This window comes from Fringilla coelebs, assembly GCF_963513975.1.
Source record: "Fringilla coelebs genome assembly, chromosome: 11".
Classification (NCBI taxonomy): domain Eukaryota; kingdom Metazoa; phylum Chordata; class Aves; order Passeriformes; family Fringillidae; genus Fringilla; species Fringilla coelebs.
Window position 1 is genome coordinate 8,340,032 of NC_140037.1, and position 20,600 is coordinate 8,360,631.

Genomic DNA, 20,600 nt, shown 5'->3' on the forward strand with positions numbered 1-20,600 from the left:
TGCAAGCTCCGTGGACACACAGGGGAAGGATGACTTTGGGGCTACTCCGTGCTCTTGGCAGCACTGTGACTTTTCAGGGCCAGGACCTAGCCACAGCTTTTTAGGGACTGGTCTCCCGTGACCAACCCTTGCACGCTGCCAAGTCAGCACGTCCCCAGCACGAAGAGGCTGCGGTGGGGCAGGAGGAAACAGCCCACACAGGCTCACATGCACAGAGCCCGAGGGGAGGAGCTCCTGCGGGGGTGTCACAGCTGGCTCCGCGCTCCTCCCGGGGCTCCAAGCTTCCCCCGTTTCTCTCTTTCTCCAGCTCTCTGTCCATCTTGCATATCCTGGGGGCCTCTTCAGCAGGAGAAGGAGCCATCCGGGTGGTGGCTTGCCCTGCAGGCTGGTGTGGGAGAGGTCACACCACACTGACCTGCCCTCGTCCCTCTGCGGCTGCTTCCCCCTGCTGTGGGGGTCCCAGACACCCCTGTCTGCCCTTGGGGCAAGGGGGAGAGTGCACTGAGTGAGATCCAGCAGGTTTTGGGCTGAGCAAACGCCGTGTCAGCATTGTCTTGCCCACAGCAAGCCGGTGAGCACAGCACCAAGGAGACCAGGGGTTGACATGGCCAGTGTCATCCTGGAGAGCATCTTCTTGAAGCGCTCACAGCAGAAGAAGAAAACATCTCCCCTCAACTTCAAGAAGCGCCTGTTCCTGCTGACAGAGAGCAAGCTGTCCTACTACGAGTATGACTTTGAGCGGGGGGTGAGTTTGCAGCCACAGGGGCTGCGCCATGCCAGTGTCCAGGGGTCACCAGCTGTCCCTTGCCAGCACATAGCCCAGGGGGTGGTTGGACGGGGAGAGGGGCTGGTTTGAGTGTCTCCAGGTCTCCACTTGGTGACCTTTTGAAGCAAGACTGTCTCTTGCAGCGCCGGGGCAGTAAGAAGGGCTCTGTGGACATTGAGAAGATCACTTGTGTGGAGACAGTGGCACCTGAAAACAACCCTCCCCCTGAGCGACAGGTCCCGGTGAGGAGGGTCCCTGGGGTGGTGCCAGTGGGGGACAACCCTGCTTGGTGTGGGGGGCTCTGGCCACACCATACCAGGGGTCTAGCTTGATGCAGAGCAGGGGGATGGCAAAAGCTGTGGGCCTGCTTCAGAGGAGATGCCAGCAGCTGAGCAACAGGGTGGCAGCATCCATCTCTGCCTTTCTCTTGCAGAGGAAAGGGGAGGATTACAACAACATGGAGCAGATTTCAATCATTGAACGGTTCCCCTACCCCTTCCAGGTGAGTTTTCACTGCGCCCTCTTTGCTGGTCCACTCTGCCTGGTGGCAGTTCCTGAAGGGAGGACCCCACAGGGGCCTGGGGTCACACATGGCATCACTGCCCCAGTGCCAGGTGTCACTCACCTGGAGACTCTGCTGCTGTCCACACTGCTGGGACAGCCAGGTGAGCCTCTTTAAGCCCCGAGCCAACTCTGTTTAAGATGGAAGCCTGCTTCTGAGCTCTGTCCTGCCCCTTTCAGTCCCCTGGCTGATGCTGGAGGGATGCTGGCTGCACACTCAGCCCCCAGCCCAGCTGCCTGCCCTGCTGGCACCCAGTGCACCCCCAGCACACCGAAAGTCAGAGAAGGAAGTGGAAAGTCTCGGGGGAGGGGGCTTATTTTTAACCTCTTTGTCACGGTCCCGCGAGCACCGTGTGGGGCCAGCAGACACCGGCAGGGCTGGCTCGGGGTGGCCACAAGGCTCGGCTCCGCCCGTGCCTGCCATGAGAGCCCTGCCCGCGGTACTGAGGTGAATGTTCCTGCAGGTGGTCTATGATGAGGGGCCCCTCTACATCTTCTCCCCGACGGAGGAGCTGCGCAAGCGCTGGATCCATCAGCTGAAGAGCGGTGAGTGCGGGGGCTCTGCAGCTCCCTTGGGAAGCCAGCACGGGCACACCTGTGCCTATGCCTGACCCACAGTGCAGGCTCCCAGGGCTGACCTGTCCCAGGTCTGAGGAAGAGCAAGCTGCTCCTGTCTGGGACAGGTGGATGCTATCACCCTCTGCAGCACCATAGCTACCTTGGCTGAGGCTCCTTGCCTTCTCACAAACCTGCTCCAAAGCAGCTCAAACCGACTCAGAAATCATTGAGGGCAAGAGGAAATAGCAGATGTAGCCATACAGCTGTGCTGCCTTGGCATGCGAGGGTTGGCTGCCCAGTGCTTTAGGAAACATGGACCACAAGCCTCCTGGGAGCCAGGAAGTATCTTCCCCAAACCACCTCAAGCCTCGCTCAGTGCTAATGCTCAGAGCTGGGTGGGTGCTTCCTCCTCGAGCTGGGAGCGTGTTGCAGCAGAACTGTGCCAAGGGGCTCCGACCATCCAAAATCTGCTGGAGCTGCCTGTATGTGCCTCCTGGCCCGTGTGTGTGTATATTTCTGTGGCTTTGTGCTGGCAGGGTGGGATTAGCTGCTTGAGTTGACACGGGGAAGTTGACTCGAGTGAGGCGGAAGAGGGGCAGGCTGATAACGGGGAAGTCGGTTATCTCACAAGAGCCCCAGCAGAGCAGCCAGTCCTCTCCCCACTTCCCTGCTGAGGGAGGAGGATTGCTCTGGCAGCTCAAGCCAGTGTAGAATCCATAGGGAAAGGAGAGAAAATGCTGCCTTTTTGCTGACAGGATGTCCTCCTCTTACTCCACCAGAGAATGGGCTCTCTGCACCTTGTGCAGCTGCTGGACCAGCGCCAGGCTGTTGGCAGTGTTTAGGCACATCCAGTTGTCCCTCTAACTTGGGGATAAGTATGAGGAAGCTGGTCAGCCTGCCTGGCAAGGGAATATTCTCCCTGGCAGGGAAGTCTCTGAGCAGGCACAGGCCGGTGGCAGTGCCCTCCTCTTCCCATGGAAAAGCCAGGCACAGAGCAGTGGCCTCCCACCCTGCTTCTGGGGAAAAAGGGCTCAAAAGAGTTGTGATCCATGGGCCAGAGCAGCCTGGGGATTATTGGATATTTTGGCTGGCAGGAGAGCCAGGTGACTGGCTCCAAGCATGCTCATACCCCTTTGCAGAGCTGCTCAAAAGCTTAAGTCAGATCTGAGAGCCATGCCTGGTCCTTCCCTGTGGCACAGGGATTGCATAGCCACAGCACTGAAACAAGAGTGGTAAGAAACCTGAACATCAGGGCTCAGGGGACTGCAGCCCAGCTGAGAGGAAATGATTTAATGCAGCTGACCACTTGCATTGAGGGAGCAGAGAGCTCTTGCAGCAGGCTGGGGACACAGCCCTGGGTCACACACATCTTCCCTCCTCTGCCACAGTGATTCGGTACAACAGCGACCTGGTCCAGAAGTACCACCCCTGCTTCTGGATCGACGGCCAGTACCTGTGCTGCTCCCAGACAGCCAAGAACGCCATGGGCTGCCAGATTCTGGAGAGCAGGAATGGCAGTAAGACACCAGGCACCCTCCCACTGCCTCATCCCTCTGCCCTGAGGAGCACTGCAGCACAGAGCCAGAGATCTTTTCTCACCTTAGCCCCTCCTCTGTTCTGAAGGTTTAAAAGTCGGGCGGTCGCATCGCAAGACAAAGAAGCCCCTTCCCCCAACTCCTGAGGAGGACCAGGTAAAGGGCAACATCAGGGTTTGCTGCTCCAAAGTGTTGGAGAAAAGATCTACCTGGAAAAAGCCAACATGTTCAATGACTGCTCAGAGATGTACAGGCCAGGACTCTGCCCTGGGGAGGGAGGTCAAGATGGTGACCGAAGGGAGAAGGAGCTTGAAGCAGGGGATGGAGCCCAAAGGCCTATAGGGAAGTCAAATGATCTCAACCCTGAGGAGAGATTAAATCCCAGGGAGATTAAATCCCAGATGTAGGCTGGAGGAGTCATAGGTTAAGCCAAAGGTAAAGAGAAAACACCTTTTTGTGGAGATGGGGAAAAATATTTTGATAAAAAGTCCAGGGAGAGGAAATGGGTGTTCTGGGAGATACACATGGGAGCTGAGACAAACACTGCACTGACCTTGCCTGAGACCACTGCCCTCCCAGGCCTGGGAAGGGTCTCACATGGTGTGTGTGCCAGCCTGACCGTGTCCTACGCTTTCCCTCTCCCTGTGGGAAGATGGTGATGAAGCCTCTGCCTCCCGAGCCAGCCCCCAGCACAGCAGGGGAGATGAAGAAGGTGGTGGCCCTCTACAACTACGAGCCAATGAACGCCCAGGACCTGCAACTGCACAAGGGCGAGGAGTACTTCATCCTGGAGGAGAGCCACCTGCCCTGGTGGAAAGCCCTTGACAAGAACGGGTGAGAGCTCCCACTGCCCATGGCCATGGCTCTGCAACGTTGCCCTGCCCTGGTGCTCAGGCCCTGGTGGGCAAACACACCCCTTGGGCACCCCATGGGTGAGGACAGGCTGCGTGCCCACCTGTGGGCTGCCCTGGGGAGGAGGGGGAGGAGGCTGAAACCAGCTGTGGTGTCAGCCCTTCCCAGATGGGTTTGCACCAAAGTTTTTGAGCCCATTTCTACTCAGCCTCCCGAGACAGGAATATCCTTTCCCCTTGGCCTCCTCCATCAGAGTGTGACCAGCCCTTTTCTCCTGCAGGAGGGAAGGATACATCCCCAGCAACTACGTCACTGAAACCAGAAATTCCCTGGAGATCTTTGAGTAAGAGAGGGCACAGGCACCTGGCGAGTTGCACTTGGTTGGAAACATTTTCCATTTGGTTGTTACCTTACACAGCCTGTGAGCCCAGCCTGGTTGGGTCATAATTCTCCCTCTTCCACATCCTCTGACAGCCTCCAGCCCCTGGCAGCCATCCCTGCCCTGCTCTCTGCACTGCCTGTCCTGGCTGGGCCAGGGTCAGCCTGGGCTGGGGACAGAGGTGGCTGTGGAGATCTCCCTGATGGCTGTGTCCCTGTTCCAGGTGGTACTCAAAGAATATCACTCGGAGCCAAGCAGAGCAACTGCTGAAACAGGAGGTAAGTGTTGCCTCCCAAGGCTGGGTCTACACAGCAGCCCTCTGTGGGCTGTTCTCACATTGTGTCCAGCATGGGACCAACCCTGGCTTTTCTGGGAGAGAAGTGTTGCCCCAACAGCCCCAGGAGCTTTCCCTTTCCCAGTGTGAGCTCCTCCAGGCAGCCACTTCAGGAGATTGCCTCCCTTGCAGGGACTGGAAATAGGATTCCTCTGACTCACTGCATCCTTTCCAGCCATGATGTGATCTTCATTCACTTCAAGTTTTGACTGTTACAGTCACACACAGTCCCCACAAACACCCAGTCCCCTTTCCCCTTTCTGTTTTAGGGTAAGGAAGGGGGCTTCATTGTCCGAGATTCTACCAGCAAGACAGGGAAATACACTGTCTCCGTCTATGCCAAGTCCTCTGCGTAAGTGGCTCTAAGAACAGCTTGTTCCTCCTTCAGAGGACCCCTCCAGGCACCCCTCACCCTCTGCCTCTCCTCCCCATGGCACTGACCTCATGTTCTCCCTCTCCAGAGAGCCCCAAGGCACGATCCGCCACTACGTCGTCTGCTGCACCCCCCAGAATCAGTATTACCTGGCAGAAAAACACCTCTTCAACAGCATCCCAGAGCTCATCACCTACCACCAGCACAACTCTGCAGGTCAGTGTTCTGGAGACAGAGTGAAGCCAGCAGTGTTTGCTCTGGCCCCATGGCATCCCCACCTTCCTGTGCCAAAGGCAGGAGTTGTGTTCCCTGCTGGAATGTAGCAGGTAAGCCTAGAGTGGCAATCTCTGCTGCTGTTTTTCAGGGCTCATATCCAGACTCAAGTACCCCGTGTCTCAGCACAAGAAAAATGCTCCTTCCACAGCTGGCCTTGGCTATGGTAAGCCAGCCTGGGCTTCCTCATGGTTCCCTGGTTAAAGGGTTTGTTTCTGCTGGCAGCAGCCTTCCCAGGCTGGGATCCTGGCTGTCCCATGGCTCATAACCTTCTCAGGAACCACTTCCCAACTGCCCTCTGGTGACAGTATTGACCAAAAGGCTCCACAACCTACCTTGCTCCCATTCCCTGGAGTTACAGGTCTCAGATGTTGTGGATTTTGTGGATGATTTTTCAGGCCGCAAATGCTTGTGAGCTTTTCTTGGGCTTGCTAGATTGAATGACTGGGGGCACTGTGCAGGGAGGTCACCTGTACCCACATTACACTCACACTCTTGTCCTAGGCTCGTGGGAGATTGACCCCAAGGATCTGACCTTCTTGAAGGAACTGGGGACGGGGCAGTTTGGCGTGGTGAAGTACGGGAAGTGGAGAGGCCAGTACAACGTTGCCATCAAGATGATCAGGGAGGGCTCCATGTCAGAGGATGAGTTTATTGACGAAGCCAAAGTCATGATGTAAGTGGTGAGCACCACACAGGGCAGTGCTGGATGCTCCTTGCCAGAATGGCTGCACTCCTGGGAGGTGTGCAGGGACAGTCTTGGGCAGTCCCATACTCTGCAAAATGCATCCAAGATCCCACTGATTTCGTGCTGATTCCTCTGTGAGGTTTTCCACTGCCAGCTGGGCCAGAAGCACCTTCCCTTTCCAAACTCTCCCTATTCACTTCATTTGCTCCCTGGCTTTCTAGATGCTCAGAATTGCCTTTGTCCCCAACACAGGAATCTGTCTCATGAGAAGCTGGTGCAGCTCTATGGGGTCTGCACTAAGCAACGTCCCATCTTCATCATCACTGAATACATGGCCAATGGCTGCCTCCTGAACTTCCTGAGGGAAACACGGCAGCGCTTCCAGCCTGCCCAGCTGCTGGAGATGTGCAAGGATGTCTGTGAAGCTATGGAGTACCTGGAATCCAAGCAGTTCCTGCACAGAGACCTGGTAGGTCTTTGGCTCCTTTGTTCAGGCAAAATGCCACTGGAGAAGTCGCCCCTACATAGATAAATAGGATGCTTGGAGGCCTCAGTTGCTGTCTGCTGAGGGCTTTCTAGCTTGCCCCAGTCCAGGTGAACTTGCAGGACAAAGTGAGGTGAAGTGTTCGGTGTGTGGGGATGAGATGAACTTCACCTGCTACAGGGGGATGGGAGAGACAAGAGCAGGTAGAAGTAACTGCCTCCACCTCTCCATTCACAGGCTGCTCGAAACTGTCTGGTGAATGACCAAGGAATTGTGAAAGTGTCAGATTTTGGTCTTTCCAGGTTTGGTAGATATGTCTGTGTCACTTTCGTGTCTCAGTATTCCATCTCCTCCTTCCATCAATTCTACACTTTGGTCTTTGTCCCCACCACCCTCCAGCTCTGCTTTCCCATCATCTGAACATTCCATCTGCTTGACTCAACCTTCTGCCTCTCCACTTTCCATCATACCTTTCTTACTTTCCCTGGCCCTTTCCCCCCTCTCTCTGTATCTTCTTTCCCACCCCCAAGTCTCCTGGCTGCAGCTTTCTCTCCATATCCCCTTTTTGCTGTGCTTCCATGTCAGCAAATCTCTTCTGCAGTCCTGGCTAACACGCACCTACTGCTGAAACCCATGCAGAGCTGCAGCCTCTGGTTATTCTGAGCTGCCCATTCCTTATGGGCTTGGTCACTTGGGTAGAGGAGTGAAATGTGAAATCCAGGTGAGGCACCCTGATCCATTTTCCTGCTGCAGGTACGTGCTAGATGATGAGTACACAAGCTCCCTGGGGTCCAAGTTCCCAGTGCGGTGGTCTCCTCCTGAAGTGCTGCTGTACAGCAAGTTCAGCAGCAAGTCTGACGTCTGGTCCTTTGGTAAGGGCACAGCATTGGTGATTTGGAGGTTGGGAACTCCTCTGCAAATCAGGTGCAGACACAGGTGCCAATGCCATGAGCTCTCCGTGCTGTTCCCCTCAACAGGTGTCCTGATGTGGGAAGTTTACTCCCTGGGAAAAATGCCTTACGAGAGGTTTAACAACAGTGAGACAACCGAGCACGTCATCCAAGGCCTGCGCCTGTACCGGCCGCAGGCGGCCTCGGAGCGGGTCTATGCCATCATGTACAGCTGCTGGCACGAGGTGGGTGGCTTCCACCCCTGGTGACACCTCCCGACACCCTGGCAGGGCTCCCCAGGGCATGGCTGGGGCAGACACAGGCTCCAGCCAGGCTCCCCTCTCGCCCCACAGAAGCCTGAGGAGCGCCCCACCTTCACCGTGCTGCTGAGCAGCATCCTGGACATGGCTGACGAGGAGTGCTGACCATGGGCACTGCCCACTGACCCTGCCCAGCACTGCCATTGCCCTGTGGGACACACCCGCACACTGGCTGGCACAGTCCTCATGGACACGGCACGGGCCTGCAGGAGCCTGGGGGACCCCCATGGCTGCGCCCACAGCTCCATCACACGCTCAGAGCTTCATCACATCCCTGGAGCTTCATCACACTCTCAGAGCTCCATCACCACCCCAGAACTCCATCAGTACCTTAGAGCTCCATCACACCCCTGGAGCTCCATCACGTGCTCAGAGCTCCATCACCTCCCCAGAACTCCATCACCTCTCCAGAACTCCATCAGCGTCTTGGAGCTCCATCACGTGCTCAGAGCTCCATCAGCTCCCCAGAACTCCATCAGTACCTTAGAGCTCCATCACGTGCTCAGAGCCACATCACCACCCCAGAACTCCATCACCTCCCCAGAACTCCATCAGTGCCTTAGAACTCCATCACCTCCCCCGAACTTCATCAGCGCCTTGGAGCTCCATCACACCCCTGGAGCTCCATCGCACCCCCGGAGCCCCATCACCGCTCCGCTCCGGTCCCGGACAATAAAACGGTTCCATGGCCTCCCCGGCTGCGGCCGCTCCGCCCCGCCGGCAGGGGGCGCGCGGCGGGCGGGCGCGCAGGCGCGGCGCGGGCGGAAGGGGCGGGCGCGGCACCGGCGGCACGTGAAGGTCGCGGCGCGGCGGCACCGGGAGGGACCGGGGGGACACCGGGAGCGCCATGGACCCGCCGTCCTCCGCCGGGCTGGGCGGGGCCGACCCCCAGCTCCAGCGCTTCATCGAGGTGGAGACGCAGAAACAGCGCTTCCAGCAGCTGGTGCACCAGATGACCGAGCTCTGCTGGGTACGGCCGGCGGGCAGGGCCACCGACTCCGGTGGACCCGGTCGCGATGGTGGGGCAAGGCGGGCTGGGAGGCCGCGCAGACCTTTGTCCCCGGGGGGAGGAGGCTGATGGGGACAAAATGGAGCCGCCGTGGGAGCAGCCCCAGCTCCGGTGAGCACAGAGCGGGAGGGGGCGGCTCTCCGGGAGCGGCGGGGCGGGCAGAGCCACGCGTGGGGAGCGGTCGGATGCGCCCGAGGTGGCGGGAGGGTCCCGAGAGGTTCCGGATCCCGAGGTGGCGGGAGCGTGTCGGAGGGCGGGAGATGCCCAGAGGCACGGCCCCGGTGCGGGGCGGGGGGGTCGCGCTGCGGTGCCCCCGGGACCAACGGGACCCCGCTGTGTGCAGGAGAAGTGCATGGACAAGCCGGGCCCCAAGCTGGACAGCCGGGCTGAGACGTGCTTCGTGAACTGCGTGGAGCGCTTCATCGACACGAGCCAGTTCATCCTGAACCGGCTGGAGCAGACGCAGAAGTCCAAGTCAGCCTTCTCGGAGAGCCTGTCCGACTGAGCCGGACCCAGCCCCCGCCAGGCCAGGCCCTCGCCCATGCCCACTCCTGGTCACTCCGCTGCCCCAAGGAGCCAGGATCAGCTCGGGGGGGTAGGATTTGATTAAATGCCAGTCTCGGGGAAGTCGCAGCCAGATGAGAGCCCACAACAGACACAAGGACGCTGCACGTCGGGGTGATGTGCTGCTCCCGGCCCTGCGGGCCAGCGGCCACCTTTGTGCCGGCACCCCGGTGCCACGCAGGGAGCGTTTGGAACGCGCCCCTCGGCCGAGCAGAGGGTGCTGATGCTCGTTTCACGGATGCTCCCAGCGCCGATGGGAAGCTCGGCTGTGGGTGAGGCCAGCCTGCCTTAAACAGTGCTGCACAAAGCAGCCCTCCTGGGCACATCCTCAGCCGCCCCGGGCACCTTGGCTGCGCTGCGCAGGCTGGGACAGGCACCCTGAGCAAGAAGAGCATGTTGGGAACAGTGATCATCCCAGGCAGTGCCACTGCTGGAAAATACTTCCAGGCTTCCATAGGTAAATCGTTCATACGGCCAAGTGACCAATTTTCACACTGCAGCACAACTCTGTCGATGCTGACTTGCTCCATTAACTGCTTTCCCTGGGTAAATGTAATAAATATTAACTGGGTCAATTTTTAATATGAGATTCTCCTTTTTTCAGAAAGATCACTACTGAGAATGGAAAATCTGGCCTTCTTGTCACTCCCCCTCCTTCCCAGTTATCCTATTTATGGCAAAATTAGTAGGAAGGAGACATAACTGTCTTCTGACTAGAAGGCCTTTTCTGAATTCTAATTGTAGATCAATTAATTTGGTCTCATGAATCAGACTTGTTTCTGGGAGAGGCTGTGGCCTTCTCTTGTTCCCCAAAAGGTTAACAGCTCCTGCTGTCCTGGAGAGTAATTTCTTTAGAGAGACTAAATGCAGGGAATAACTAACCAGCTGCTTTATAACCTCGTGCACCTTCACCTGTGGAGGTCACTGGCAAGAGGCCTGTGGGTGTGTCTGGACCTCTGCCCTCAGGACACAAAGAGGAGCTTCAAACTGGAAAAACAACCAACTACTGATCAGCTCTCTGGGAAGGCAGCAGCATTTCAGCAGTGCTCATATGCTGCAGGGCTCTGGGAAGCCTGGAGTGACCCTGACAGTGGTCTGGAGCTCTACACAGGAACCTCGTAAAGCAGTTCTGCACACAACCCACTGCAGGGGCTGCTGGACAGAGCGTGTGAGCTCCCAGCATGGGTAGCTTTTAGCCAGCAGCCTTCCTGGGAACAAACTCAGGATGTGTTCAGCAGCTATGCAGATATAAACCCACGTCAGTGAGGACACAGTTATCTGTCTGTTATCTGTCTGTTAGTTATCTGTCAGAAACTTACCTCAATAGCTAAGGACTAGGTTCCCAGAGTAGGTGATTCCCTCTCTTGTCCTAACACGAGTTTATCTGGAGCACTCACAGAGTTCTTCCTACCCCTGTGATCCTCCATGCCTTCCAGTGTTCACCCAGCTCTTGGTATAAATGTATCACTCAGCACTTGGTAACTGAACAGATCAGTTTTTAATAGAACACAGGAAGCTTCATCAACCTGCACAGCAGACATTGCATGAAGAGGTTGGTCCCTCTGTAAGAGCCACAGCAGCTTGTGGCAGCACCACTGAAGTTTCCCAGTTTGGGCTGTATTCTGGTTTTGGATGTGAATCTGTAAATAAATTCTAGCAGAGTGAGAAAAACCAAGTACTTGACAGAGGAATTTTTGCATTAATACTCTCTGAATGTCACCTTTAAAGCCAGACATCCGTCTTCTCTCTGTGGAACCTTAGCACCATGTTAGATCATTCTGTAACTGTTAATTCTGGGTTTAAAAAACAGTGTGAGCCTCCCCAGATGTGTGATCTGCCATGGAGTCAGGGTTAGCACTGTGTTAGTGCTGCAGGCCTCTCTCTGCACAGCTCAGCTCTGAGTCCTGATGAGGGCAAGTTAATTCTTCACATAAAAGAAGAGTGAAGAAGCACAGGATGCCAGGAACGGGGCAGTTCCCAGGGCTCCTGTCTGTACCACAGGAGGCCTCCTGGCAGCCTGGTGCTGCCTGGGGCAGGCAGAGGGTAACTCACAGCTCCTGCTCCTGCAGCACACCTTCAGCCTTGGCAGTGGGAGCAGGAAGCCAGCAGTTGAGATGCTTCCTCACCTGCTTTCACTTCTCCTCCTCCTCCTCCTCTGCGCTCTGAGAGCCCTTGTCCTCCGAGGGCAGCAGAGGCTGGTGCTGACAGGACTGATGTCTGTCTGCACTGCTCCAGGGCGGGTGTGGGTCTGCCCTGGCTGGCTGCAGGAAGAGGGGCAGGAGGCTGGGGGTGAAGGGCATGTCCCTGAAGGCGTGCAGGAGGAAGATGCCGGACACGATGGTGAGGAAGCCGCTGATGGAGCCGATGATGTTGTCCAGCACCAGGTGCTGCCACTCCTTGAAGAGGATGGCTGAGCACGTCATGACTGCTGTGGTGAACAGCACGTAGTAAATGGGTGTGACCACAGAGGTGTTGAAAATGTCCAGGGCTTTGTTCAGATAGTTGATCTGGATGCTGATGCAGATCACCAGGCACACCAGGAGCACCCAGCCCAGGGGTTCCTTCAGGACTGGCTTCCCAGAGAACAGTTCTTTCAGGGCAATCCCCAGGCCTTTCACACAGGATACGGACAGCGAGCCGATGGCAGAGCAGACCAAAACATAAACCAGGACGTTGCTCTGTCCATAACGGGGTCCAGCCACAAAGATGAGCAGAAGGGAACTCACCAGGACACACACAGCAAATACAATGAATCCTTGGGGAAAGAAGAATTCAAGAACTCCCATCAGAACACAGCAGCAACAGCGACAGATATGACTGAATAGCAAGTAGAGATGGAGGACAGGCAGGTAACTGCCCCATCAGCCTTTCTGGCCTCCATCTGAAGGGAACAGGGTTGGAAATCCAGAGCAAAGCTGCAGAGACAACAACAGCTCATTACAGTGTAATCACAAGTCAGGCTGTTGGGGATATAGTCTGCTGGGAGTGGCAGGGGCACAGCCAGGCTCCACAGCGCTACCAGAGCTGGGGGGCTTTTGACCAGTCCAGCAGAAGGCCCAGGAAGGTGACAGAAGGCGTGGGAAGCTGTGGCTGAACTCTGCAGACAGGTGGGATAAAAGGAAGGTGCCACATCACAGGAATGCCCTGCCAATGCTCTCCCTAATGAGCAGCAACATCTGCCTGTTACTCTGCTTTGCTCCTCTCCTTATGCTGCCTTCCTCCATCTCTTTTGGCTTATTCTGCCATTTGTGCTATTGCCTACATCATATCCTTGTGACTTGATTCATCCTTTAACATAAATACCAGGACTACCTGAGCTTAGGCACAACTCCTTGAATTTTTTTGCCTGGAGTTCTTCTGCCTGAATTTCCTCCTCTGTCTTCTCTCAGCCACACCACTACCACCCTTATGTACAGGAATTCCCTCTGCAACTCCTGGCACTGTCACAGGCCAATCCCTTCTGCTGACAGCTGCACCTTATTTCCTTGCTCCTCACTTTTTGCATCTATACATCACAAACAGTAAAAAAAAAACCAGCCCACTTGGTAACTAGTAATGATTCCAGTGGGGTGTGCAGAACAAGAAACAGCTCAATTACCATTTAGTTCAGTCTTTTCCTATCTATCCAAGTTGTGTCCCACCTTCTACTGTCATTAGCCTGAAGTCAACAGAAATCCTTTTATTTTAGTACCTGGATCTTTCAGCTTCTCTGCCATTGACTCCAGGCTGGAAACCTCTTCTTCCTGTGGAGCATGGATCACCATCACAGTGGAGCCCAGGATACTCAGGATGCAGCCAATCTTCCCATGAACATTCAGCTGCTCATTCAGGAAGATGGAAGACAGAACTGCACTGAAAAAAAAAAATCCAAAACCAATTAGGACAAGAAATGGATACCTGAAGGAAGAGAGCAGAGCAAGTGCTTTCATCACTAAAGCAGGTGAAGTGAGGCTGTTTCTGAGGCTGCTTACCTAACAAGGACACTCAGAGCACCCAGTGGAGTTACCAGTGTTGCAGGGGCAAAGGCATAGGCAGCAAAATTTGCAGCTTCTCCAACTCCCACTGCAAGAGAAACTCCTGTGAGCATCAAAGTGGGAGCAGTTCACCATAATACAAGTTTGAGTGCAGTCAGAAAAGCTTCAGCTTCCTCCTGAGCATGCTGTTTCTCTGAGGTATGTTGAGCAAGCAGAAGAGAAGAGCACCTGCACCTTCTCTTGGGAAGAGAAGGCTCAGTGTTATGCACAGTGATCCTTAGTCACATGTGCCTCTACAGTGAGCAGCAACCACAGGAAAGTATTTCCATAATTTCCACAAAGCTGAAGGGCGCCTGTCCTTTTCCTGGAACAGCTTTTTAAAGAGTAAATCAGTTACAGTTGGTTCTTGACATTGAAAAGTGTAAAGTAAAGCTGCTGAAATTGCTGCACACGGTGCTGGATGTGCCATTATCACTACATCCTCAGGGCAGGCCGCTTCTGAAGCACTTAACCCAACCCAGCTAAACCAGCTCCTCAACTCCTGCTTAGCACAGAAACTTGGTAATGCATGAGACTTTAGAATAGTTTAATTACAATGAGATCAACATCATCATCAGAAACTTGGATAAAACTCGAGCAAAAATGGTAGTAACAAAACATGAAAGTGACTGGAAACAACCACAACCACACTCTTAAAAGGGAAGGCTCTGCAGTGACCTAATTGTGGCCTTCCAGTATGTGAAGGGAGCCTATAAGAAAGAGAGAGAGACTTTTTCCAAGGGCATGTAGTGACAGGATAAGGGGGAATAAGTTGAAACTGAATGAGAGTTGGTTTAGATAAGATACCAGGAAGAAATTGTTCCCAGTGAGGGTGGTGAAGCCCTGGCACAGGGTGCCCAGAGGAGCTGTGGCTGCCCCATCCCGAGAAGTGCTCACGGCCAGGTTGGACATTAGGGCTTGGAGCAACCTGGGTGTTCCTAGGGGAGGGGGTTGGAACGAGATAATCTTTAAGGTCTCCACCAACCCAAACCGTTCCGTGATCCCACGATAAGAGCGGTAACACAGTCTGAGCGCGGTACTTACTGCACAGCAGCCCTGCCCACCAAAGCCACTCTCGCAGGTACGCGTGCCCTCCTTGCCCTGAGTGCGGAGGAAACAAACGAGAAACCTCAGATGAAGCCAAACAAAACTCTGGTCACGACCCGGGGGACCCAGCGGGGGCAGCGCCCCGGGAGCGGCCGTACCTGCCCGGGCGCGGCCGCACAGCCGGAGCAGCCCCTTCTTCTTCAGGACGAAGCTGCCACCAATGAATGCGCTGGAGGCCAGGGCCAGCCCCAGCCCCGCGCCGAACCCGGCCCCCATGGCCAGCGGCGCGTCCCGGCGGAGCGGGGCCGGAACGGGGAGGGAGCGGAAGGGGCGGCGCGCGGGGCTCGGCTTCCGCGGGGCGGCACCGGGCCGGAACGGGAGCGGGGCCGGGGGCTCCGTGCCGGAGCCTTTCCTGCGTGCCGTGACCGTGTGTTTGTGGCGGAGCTGGCGGAGGCGGCATGAGCAAGGGCAAGGACGATGCTCCACACGAGCTCGAGAGCCAGTTCGTGCTGCGGCTGCCCCCGGTAAGAGCTCGGTCCGCCCGTCCCCACCGGCCTGCACCAGGCCCGGCCCGGCTGCCCGAGGCGGTAACGAGCGGTGGGCAAGCTGCGGCTCTGGGGTGTGGAAGCGGGCTGGGTGCTTTGGGGCCGGGGTAGCCCCCTCCCACCCTTTTGAACGGGTTGTCCGCGGCCTTCCCTAGAGAGGTGCTCCTGCCGCTGGGAGCGGGAGGCTCAGAGACAGCCGAGAGGGTTTGGGAGGACCTTTCTGTAAGGTTTGACAAGTACTGGCTCGTTATTTGCAGTGGCTATACGGGCCCTCGTTGCTGTTGGTTACGTGCATAAAGCTGAGGCTCTTTTTCTGGTGCCCAGTGACTGGATGATAAAATAAAGCACAATTTCTACCTCACCATGAGGAAGAGGTTTCCATTGAGAGTGGCAGGGCACTGAAACAGCTGGGCAGGGAGGCAGTGGAATCTCCCTCTCTGGAGACATCTCAAACCTCCCCAGATGTGTCTGTGTATCACCTGCTTCGGGTGGCCCTGCCTTGGCAGGGAAGCTGGACTGGACGATCTCTTCTTCCACCCCCAGTTATTCTGGGATTCTGTGAGACTGTGTCCTGCTGGGACCACAAGGGCTTGGTGAGTAGAGCTCTAGGGGCCTACAGTGCTGTGGAGCTCTGGCAGGTGTCTCTGTCAAGGACCTCACACCACTGTCACAGCCAGGGGTATGGAGAGCACCGGGAATAGCAGAGCCACGCTAACATGGTTTTGCAAGGAGGGTCTTGCAGTTGCTGTCCAGCATGTGGATGGCCGGTGTTCAAAGCTGGGTAGGTTGGGCAGAAGCGTTCAGTAACTCTTGGAGGAAGCACACCAGCTCCTGAAGAATTCCCTTCTCAGGAATATGCCTCGACTGTGCGGCGAGCAGTCCAGTCTGGGAATGTCAACCTGAAGGACAGGCTCACCATTGAGCTGCATGGTGAGCATCTGCTCTGGGCACCTCTGCCTGTCCACAGCTGAAGCTGTGCCACTTGCATGTGCTGTCCTGTGAAGTTCCTGCTGCCCAGGGCTGTATTTCCCGGGGTGGCTGTTGAGGCACAGCACTGACCTGCCCCCTGGTTCTCCCCAGCGGACGGGCGCCATGGGATTGTCCGTGTGGACCGGGTGCCGCTGGCAGCCAAGCTGGTGGATCTGCCCTGCATCATCGAGAGCTTGAAAACCATTGACAAGAAAACCTTCTACAAGACAGCAGATATTTGCCAGGTATGAGCTGTCCTTCTTGCCTGCACCAACAGCTTAAGTCATTGCTCCCCCTCCAGGAAAACCCCTGTACACTTTGGCAAGTGGACACCCATTATAACATACTCAATTCCTGTATCTCACAGCATTAGCAGTTTAAAATTCCCCATTCCACTTGGTGTTTAGAAACCTCATTCCTGAAGTGTGAAATGTGATTGTCCTTGTGACAGCTTAACTGCTGCTGTGTCCAGCTGAGCTGGGGTGCAGCTGTGTTTCCCACACCTTGTGCCCCTGAATCCCCTTGGCTGACAACGTGCAGTGGGCAGTCACTGTTCCTTCACATCCTTGTGCTCATGTGGGGATTGCAGATGCTTGTTTGCACTGTGGATGGTGATCTGTACCCGCCTTTGGAAGAGCAAACAGTGACCACTGACCCCAAGGCAAACAAGAAGAAGGACAAGGACAGAGAGAAGAAATTCATATGGAACCATGGCAGTGAGTAGGGGCTGTGCCAAGCCCCTCCACCCCAGTACCCCCCATCTGAGCCGGGTGCTCACAGCTGCCAGGTACTGGCAGTGCTGCTGCTCCTTTCCACGGCTCTCTCTGTTGCAGAAGGGATCTTCTCCCTTCTGACACGTGTTTCTCTCACTGGGCCATCTGCCTGACACATGAAATCTGTTTCCTCTGTCACAGTCACTCTTCCCCTGAAAAATGTACGGAAGCGGCGGTTCCGGAAGACAGCTAAGAAGAAGGTGAGTTGCTTCTCACCCAGATGCAGATGAAATACCCAAGGGCTAGGAGGGCAGAGAGTTGTAACTGTGATTGGTCCAGAAGTCATGTGTTTTCTAACATTTGTTCACTTTTCCTTGCCTGAGATGAGGGTTAGGGTAGGCTAGTAGATTTAAACACTTCTTTGGGTGCTTCCTCTGTATTTTCCAAGATGCTCCTGAGGGAAAAGTTCTCTGTGCAGAGTACTGCTGGACCTCATTCCTGTGGCTGCCTTGCCACACCACATCTCTTCCTGCTCATAGAGAAGAAAGACTCACATGGAAATGAGGCTTCACTCATTCCTGCTTTCCCAGCTTAAATGTTCTCTTTCTGCATGGCCCATTCCCTTCCCCAAATAGTACCACTGTCACTTCAGCTGGGGGAGTGACAACAGATGGAGCTCAGAGACTGTCTCTGTGCATATGTACAAGCCAGGCAAGGTGTTGGGGAGATGCAGCACCCTGAGGCTGAGAAGACTTGTTCTTCTCTCCTTTGCAGTTTTGAGAACAGGGTTGAGTGTGATTTTGCATGACATTTGGGAAGCAAATTACTTGAGACATTCTTGTAGCCCACTGGAGAGATTTGATATCACTGCAGTAAAATTCCTGACTAATTTCAAAGTGAAAAATGAAGCCTTCTTTTGAGTGGGATGGGAAGGATTTGAGGTCACTTGAGTTCAGTTGAGTTGACCGTCAACACCTCAAGGACTTTGTGCATAGACACAGAAAGTTAGGAAATACATAGTATAAACAGAAAAGTGAGAGCACTCAACCTACCAAGGACAAAAAAGATGGATTGTTTTTTGGGGGGAAGGAGGGGTGTGTGCATAAAATTCTTCACACTTAAATATGAGCAAACTCTGTGCAGAAAGATAAGAAAGCCTTGAAACAGTGCTCTATGCCGAGGTGGAGCCTTGTAGTTGGCCAGCACCAGCAGCATGCAGAAGGCATTTAACAGTGTCTCTGTTCTCTTTCCCCGCTCTGGCCCAGTATATTGAGTCTCCTGATGTGGAAAAAGAGGTGAAACGTCTCCTGAGCACCGATGCTGAGGCTGTCAGTGTCCGTATCCTTTCAGTGGGGAAAAAAGCTCAGGAGTAGGACAAAGATACATGTGTGACCTGGGGGTTCTGGAAAGAGCAAGTTGAGATTTGCATGGGTGTGGGACACTGGGACATAAATACACAAGAGGCACTGAAGTTTTGGAGCTTCATCTTTGCCTTGTTCAAAGTTAATTGTTTCCTCAAGGTGACCTTTCTTGTGGACTGTGCTGTTGTAGTGAGAAGGAACTGAAATAGTAGAGGAGAAGTCATTAGAAAAGAGGTCTGGGATGTTTCATCCTGGGGATCCATAGGTACAAGGCCAGACTGGTTGGAGTGGCAGTGATCTGCCATTTTTAGCCTCTTCCATCACAACTGCATCTTCCAAGTTCCTCTTTTTCCCTTGACTCACCTGTTCCTGCTGTCAGGCTGGGAAGTCATTGCAGAAGATGAAACTAAAGAAGTGGACAACCATGGTTCACTCACCAGCCTGGACATCTCCTCCCCAGGGATGTCAGGGCATAAGCAAGGCCATGGCTCCTCAGGTGCAGTGGGGAAGGCTGTTTTATTTCTAGGTGTGGTCCCTGGCAGACAAAGGGCACTGGCAGGTCATCAGCTGTGTTTTAACTCTTTTGCCCCCAACTAGAACACGACGAACTGCGGGAGATATTTAATGATATCAGCAGCAGCAGTGAGGATGAAGATGAGAGGGATCATCACGATGATGAAGACCTGAACATCATGGACACCGAGGAAGACTTGGAGAGACAACTGCAGGACAAGCTGAATGAGTCTGATGGGCAGCAGCAGGAGAATGAGGGGTCCAACCAGATCGGTGAGTGGCCAGCAGAGCATGGCAGAATTGTTAGGGTGCCAGGCAGGCTGTGCTGCTGCTCTGGGTCTGAGCTCACTCTCCCTTCCAGCCATGGGCATCCAGAAACAGATTGACAACCTGAAAAGTAAACTCCAGGAAACTCAAGACAGGAGGAAGCGCCAGGAAGATCTCATCATGAAAGTGGAGAACCTTGCCCTCAAGGTGAGAACAGTCCTGGGGTCTCTTCAAACCTTTGCCTGCTGGGTTAAAAATAGCTGTGGTGTGGCTGTACACACTCCAGCATTTCCCTGTGGAGGCAAAGTACTCTGTGAAGCTGGAGGAGACAAGGGGGTGGTTGTCACTGCACCCATTCTGCTGAGAGCACACTGCTAGCTGTGGTCTCCATGTTTGTGTCTGCAGACCCGTCTCCAGGCCGTACTGGATGAGTTCAAGCAGCAAGAAGAGCGAGAGAAGCAGCAGGTGAGGAAACTCCCACAGTGGAGTGGGAGGTACTGGGGCACAACACTGCTCTAGGCTTGGCCTGACAGAGTTCCCCAAGATTCTAGCACAGCAGCTGCTGTGAACTCCAGGTTACAGGTCAGATGGGGCTGTACCTCAACTCTAGTGCATGGAGCTTCCCAAGGAGATACAAAGAGTAGGGTTGACTGCAGCCTTCCCTCTGGAGGAGCCAAACCATGCCCAATCAGCAGTCCAGAGCTGCCAGGATTGCTGCCTGCAGTGAAACAACACACAAACCTGTTAGCACCCTGTACGAGGAAGGCAGTGGCTGTAGGGTTGTGGCAGATTTCCTGCCTGGGCAGCTCTGTTCCAGCCCAGCACCAAGGCAGGAGGTTCTCACTGTCAGATCCCTGTGGGCAGTGCCAGTCCTGTCCCTGAGGAGCCCAGGCACAGCTCCAGGTGACACACAGGAAGGAGAGCAGCCATTGGTGTGGGTAGAAGCTGTGCAAGAACACCAAAATGCTGGGGCTGCCTGGGGTCCCAGATGTGCCTTACTGTAACATTTCGCTCTCTCTTCCCAGATGGCGTCCCTGCAGGAGCAGCTGGAGTCCCTCATGGAGAAGTGAGCAGTGGGCCTGGGTCTTAGTGAGCAGAGCTGGAAGTGGTGGTCACCTGCCACACTGAAGTCCTTGCTTTAGTCACACACTTCTGCTGCCACATGTGCTGCTGGGCAGTGGTAGAGGGTCCATATCCAGAGCTGATGTCACATCCACTGTGCTGGCTTTGGCTGGTGGAGCTAAAGAATTGGACTATGCCTGTGAGAGCAGCCAAAACAACAGATTTACTGTCAATAGTCAGCACTGGCCTCCCCAGGACAGCACAGTGCTGGTTTCTCCATCTTATTGAATCTTGGGTTTGATGGGCTGTGGCCTGGTAAGAGTTTGTTCTTGTGTTTGAGGAGTGCTTTAATCTGCAAACCAAACTCAATAAAGTTTCCTTTTCAACCCTGGTCTGCTCCTTTGTGGTCTCCCAACCACACAGCCCCTGGCACGGAGCCATGCCTGGGCACCTTTGGTGGGGCACTGCTGGGCTCCTTCCCCAAAGTGCTCTTCGTGGAGCTGGGTCAAAAGTGCTGGCACTTG

At 55.0% G+C, this 20,600-nt stretch overlaps 4 protein-coding genes across 4 annotated transcripts; 3 read left to right on the forward strand and 1 right to left on the reverse strand.

Moving 5' to 3' along the window:
- Nucleotides 1–604: 604 nt before the first annotated feature.
- On the forward strand, nt 605–8,561 carry BTK (Bruton tyrosine kinase; the record flags this gene model as incomplete). Its single annotated transcript, XM_084212887.1, has 18 exons — nt 605–745; nt 910–1,008; nt 1,200–1,268; nt 1,792–1,873; nt 3,274–3,402; nt 3,509–3,576; nt 4,073–4,254; nt 4,553–4,615; nt 4,875–4,929; nt 5,255–5,337; nt 5,447–5,574; nt 5,723–5,797; nt 6,136–6,307; nt 6,572–6,788; nt 7,041–7,105; nt 7,557–7,675; nt 7,781–7,938; nt 8,047–8,561. The coding sequence occupies 18 exons, from the start codon at nt 605–607 to the stop codon at nt 8,116–8,118; spliced, it is 1,977 nt and encodes a 658-aa protein (XP_084069013.1). The 3' UTR covers nt 8,119–8,561.
- A 230-nt stretch (nt 8,562–8,791) lies between these two features.
- TIMM8A (translocase of inner mitochondrial membrane 8A) lies at nt 8,792–10,186 on the forward strand. Its single transcript, XM_084212763.1, has 2 exons — nt 8,792–8,983; nt 9,366–10,186. The coding sequence occupies exons 1-2, from the start codon at nt 8,861–8,863 to the stop codon at nt 9,525–9,527; spliced, it is 285 nt and encodes a 94-aa protein (XP_084068889.1). The 5' UTR covers nt 8,792–8,860; the 3' UTR covers nt 9,528–10,186.
- A 164-nt stretch (nt 10,187–10,350) lies between these two features.
- On the reverse strand, nt 10,351–14,942 carry LOC311157799 (magnesium transporter NIPA2-like). The gene is made up of 5 exons (XM_084212762.1): nt 14,805–14,942; nt 14,644–14,700; nt 13,558–13,648; nt 13,278–13,438; nt 10,351–12,341 (listed from the first exon to the last, which is right to left on the reverse strand). Exons 1-5 carry the CDS (start codon nt 14,920–14,922, stop codon nt 11,719–11,721), a joined length of 1,050 nt encoding a protein of 349 aa, XP_084068888.1. The 5' UTR covers nt 14,923–14,942; the 3' UTR covers nt 10,351–11,718.
- Nucleotides 14,943–15,007: 65 nt separating this feature from the next.
- Nucleotides 15,008–20,456, forward strand: TAF7L (TATA-box binding protein associated factor 7 like). Its single transcript, XM_084213167.1, has 11 exons — nt 15,008–15,170; nt 16,043–16,121; nt 16,272–16,405; nt 16,750–16,876; nt 17,075–17,133; nt 18,139–18,211; nt 18,614–18,730; nt 18,832–19,020; nt 19,109–19,221; nt 19,420–19,479; nt 20,040–20,456. The coding sequence occupies exons 1-11, from the start codon at nt 15,105–15,107 to the stop codon at nt 20,082–20,084; spliced, it is 1,062 nt and encodes a 353-aa protein (XP_084069293.1). The 5' UTR covers nt 15,008–15,104; the 3' UTR covers nt 20,085–20,456.
- Nucleotides 20,457–20,600: the final 144 nt, after the last annotated feature.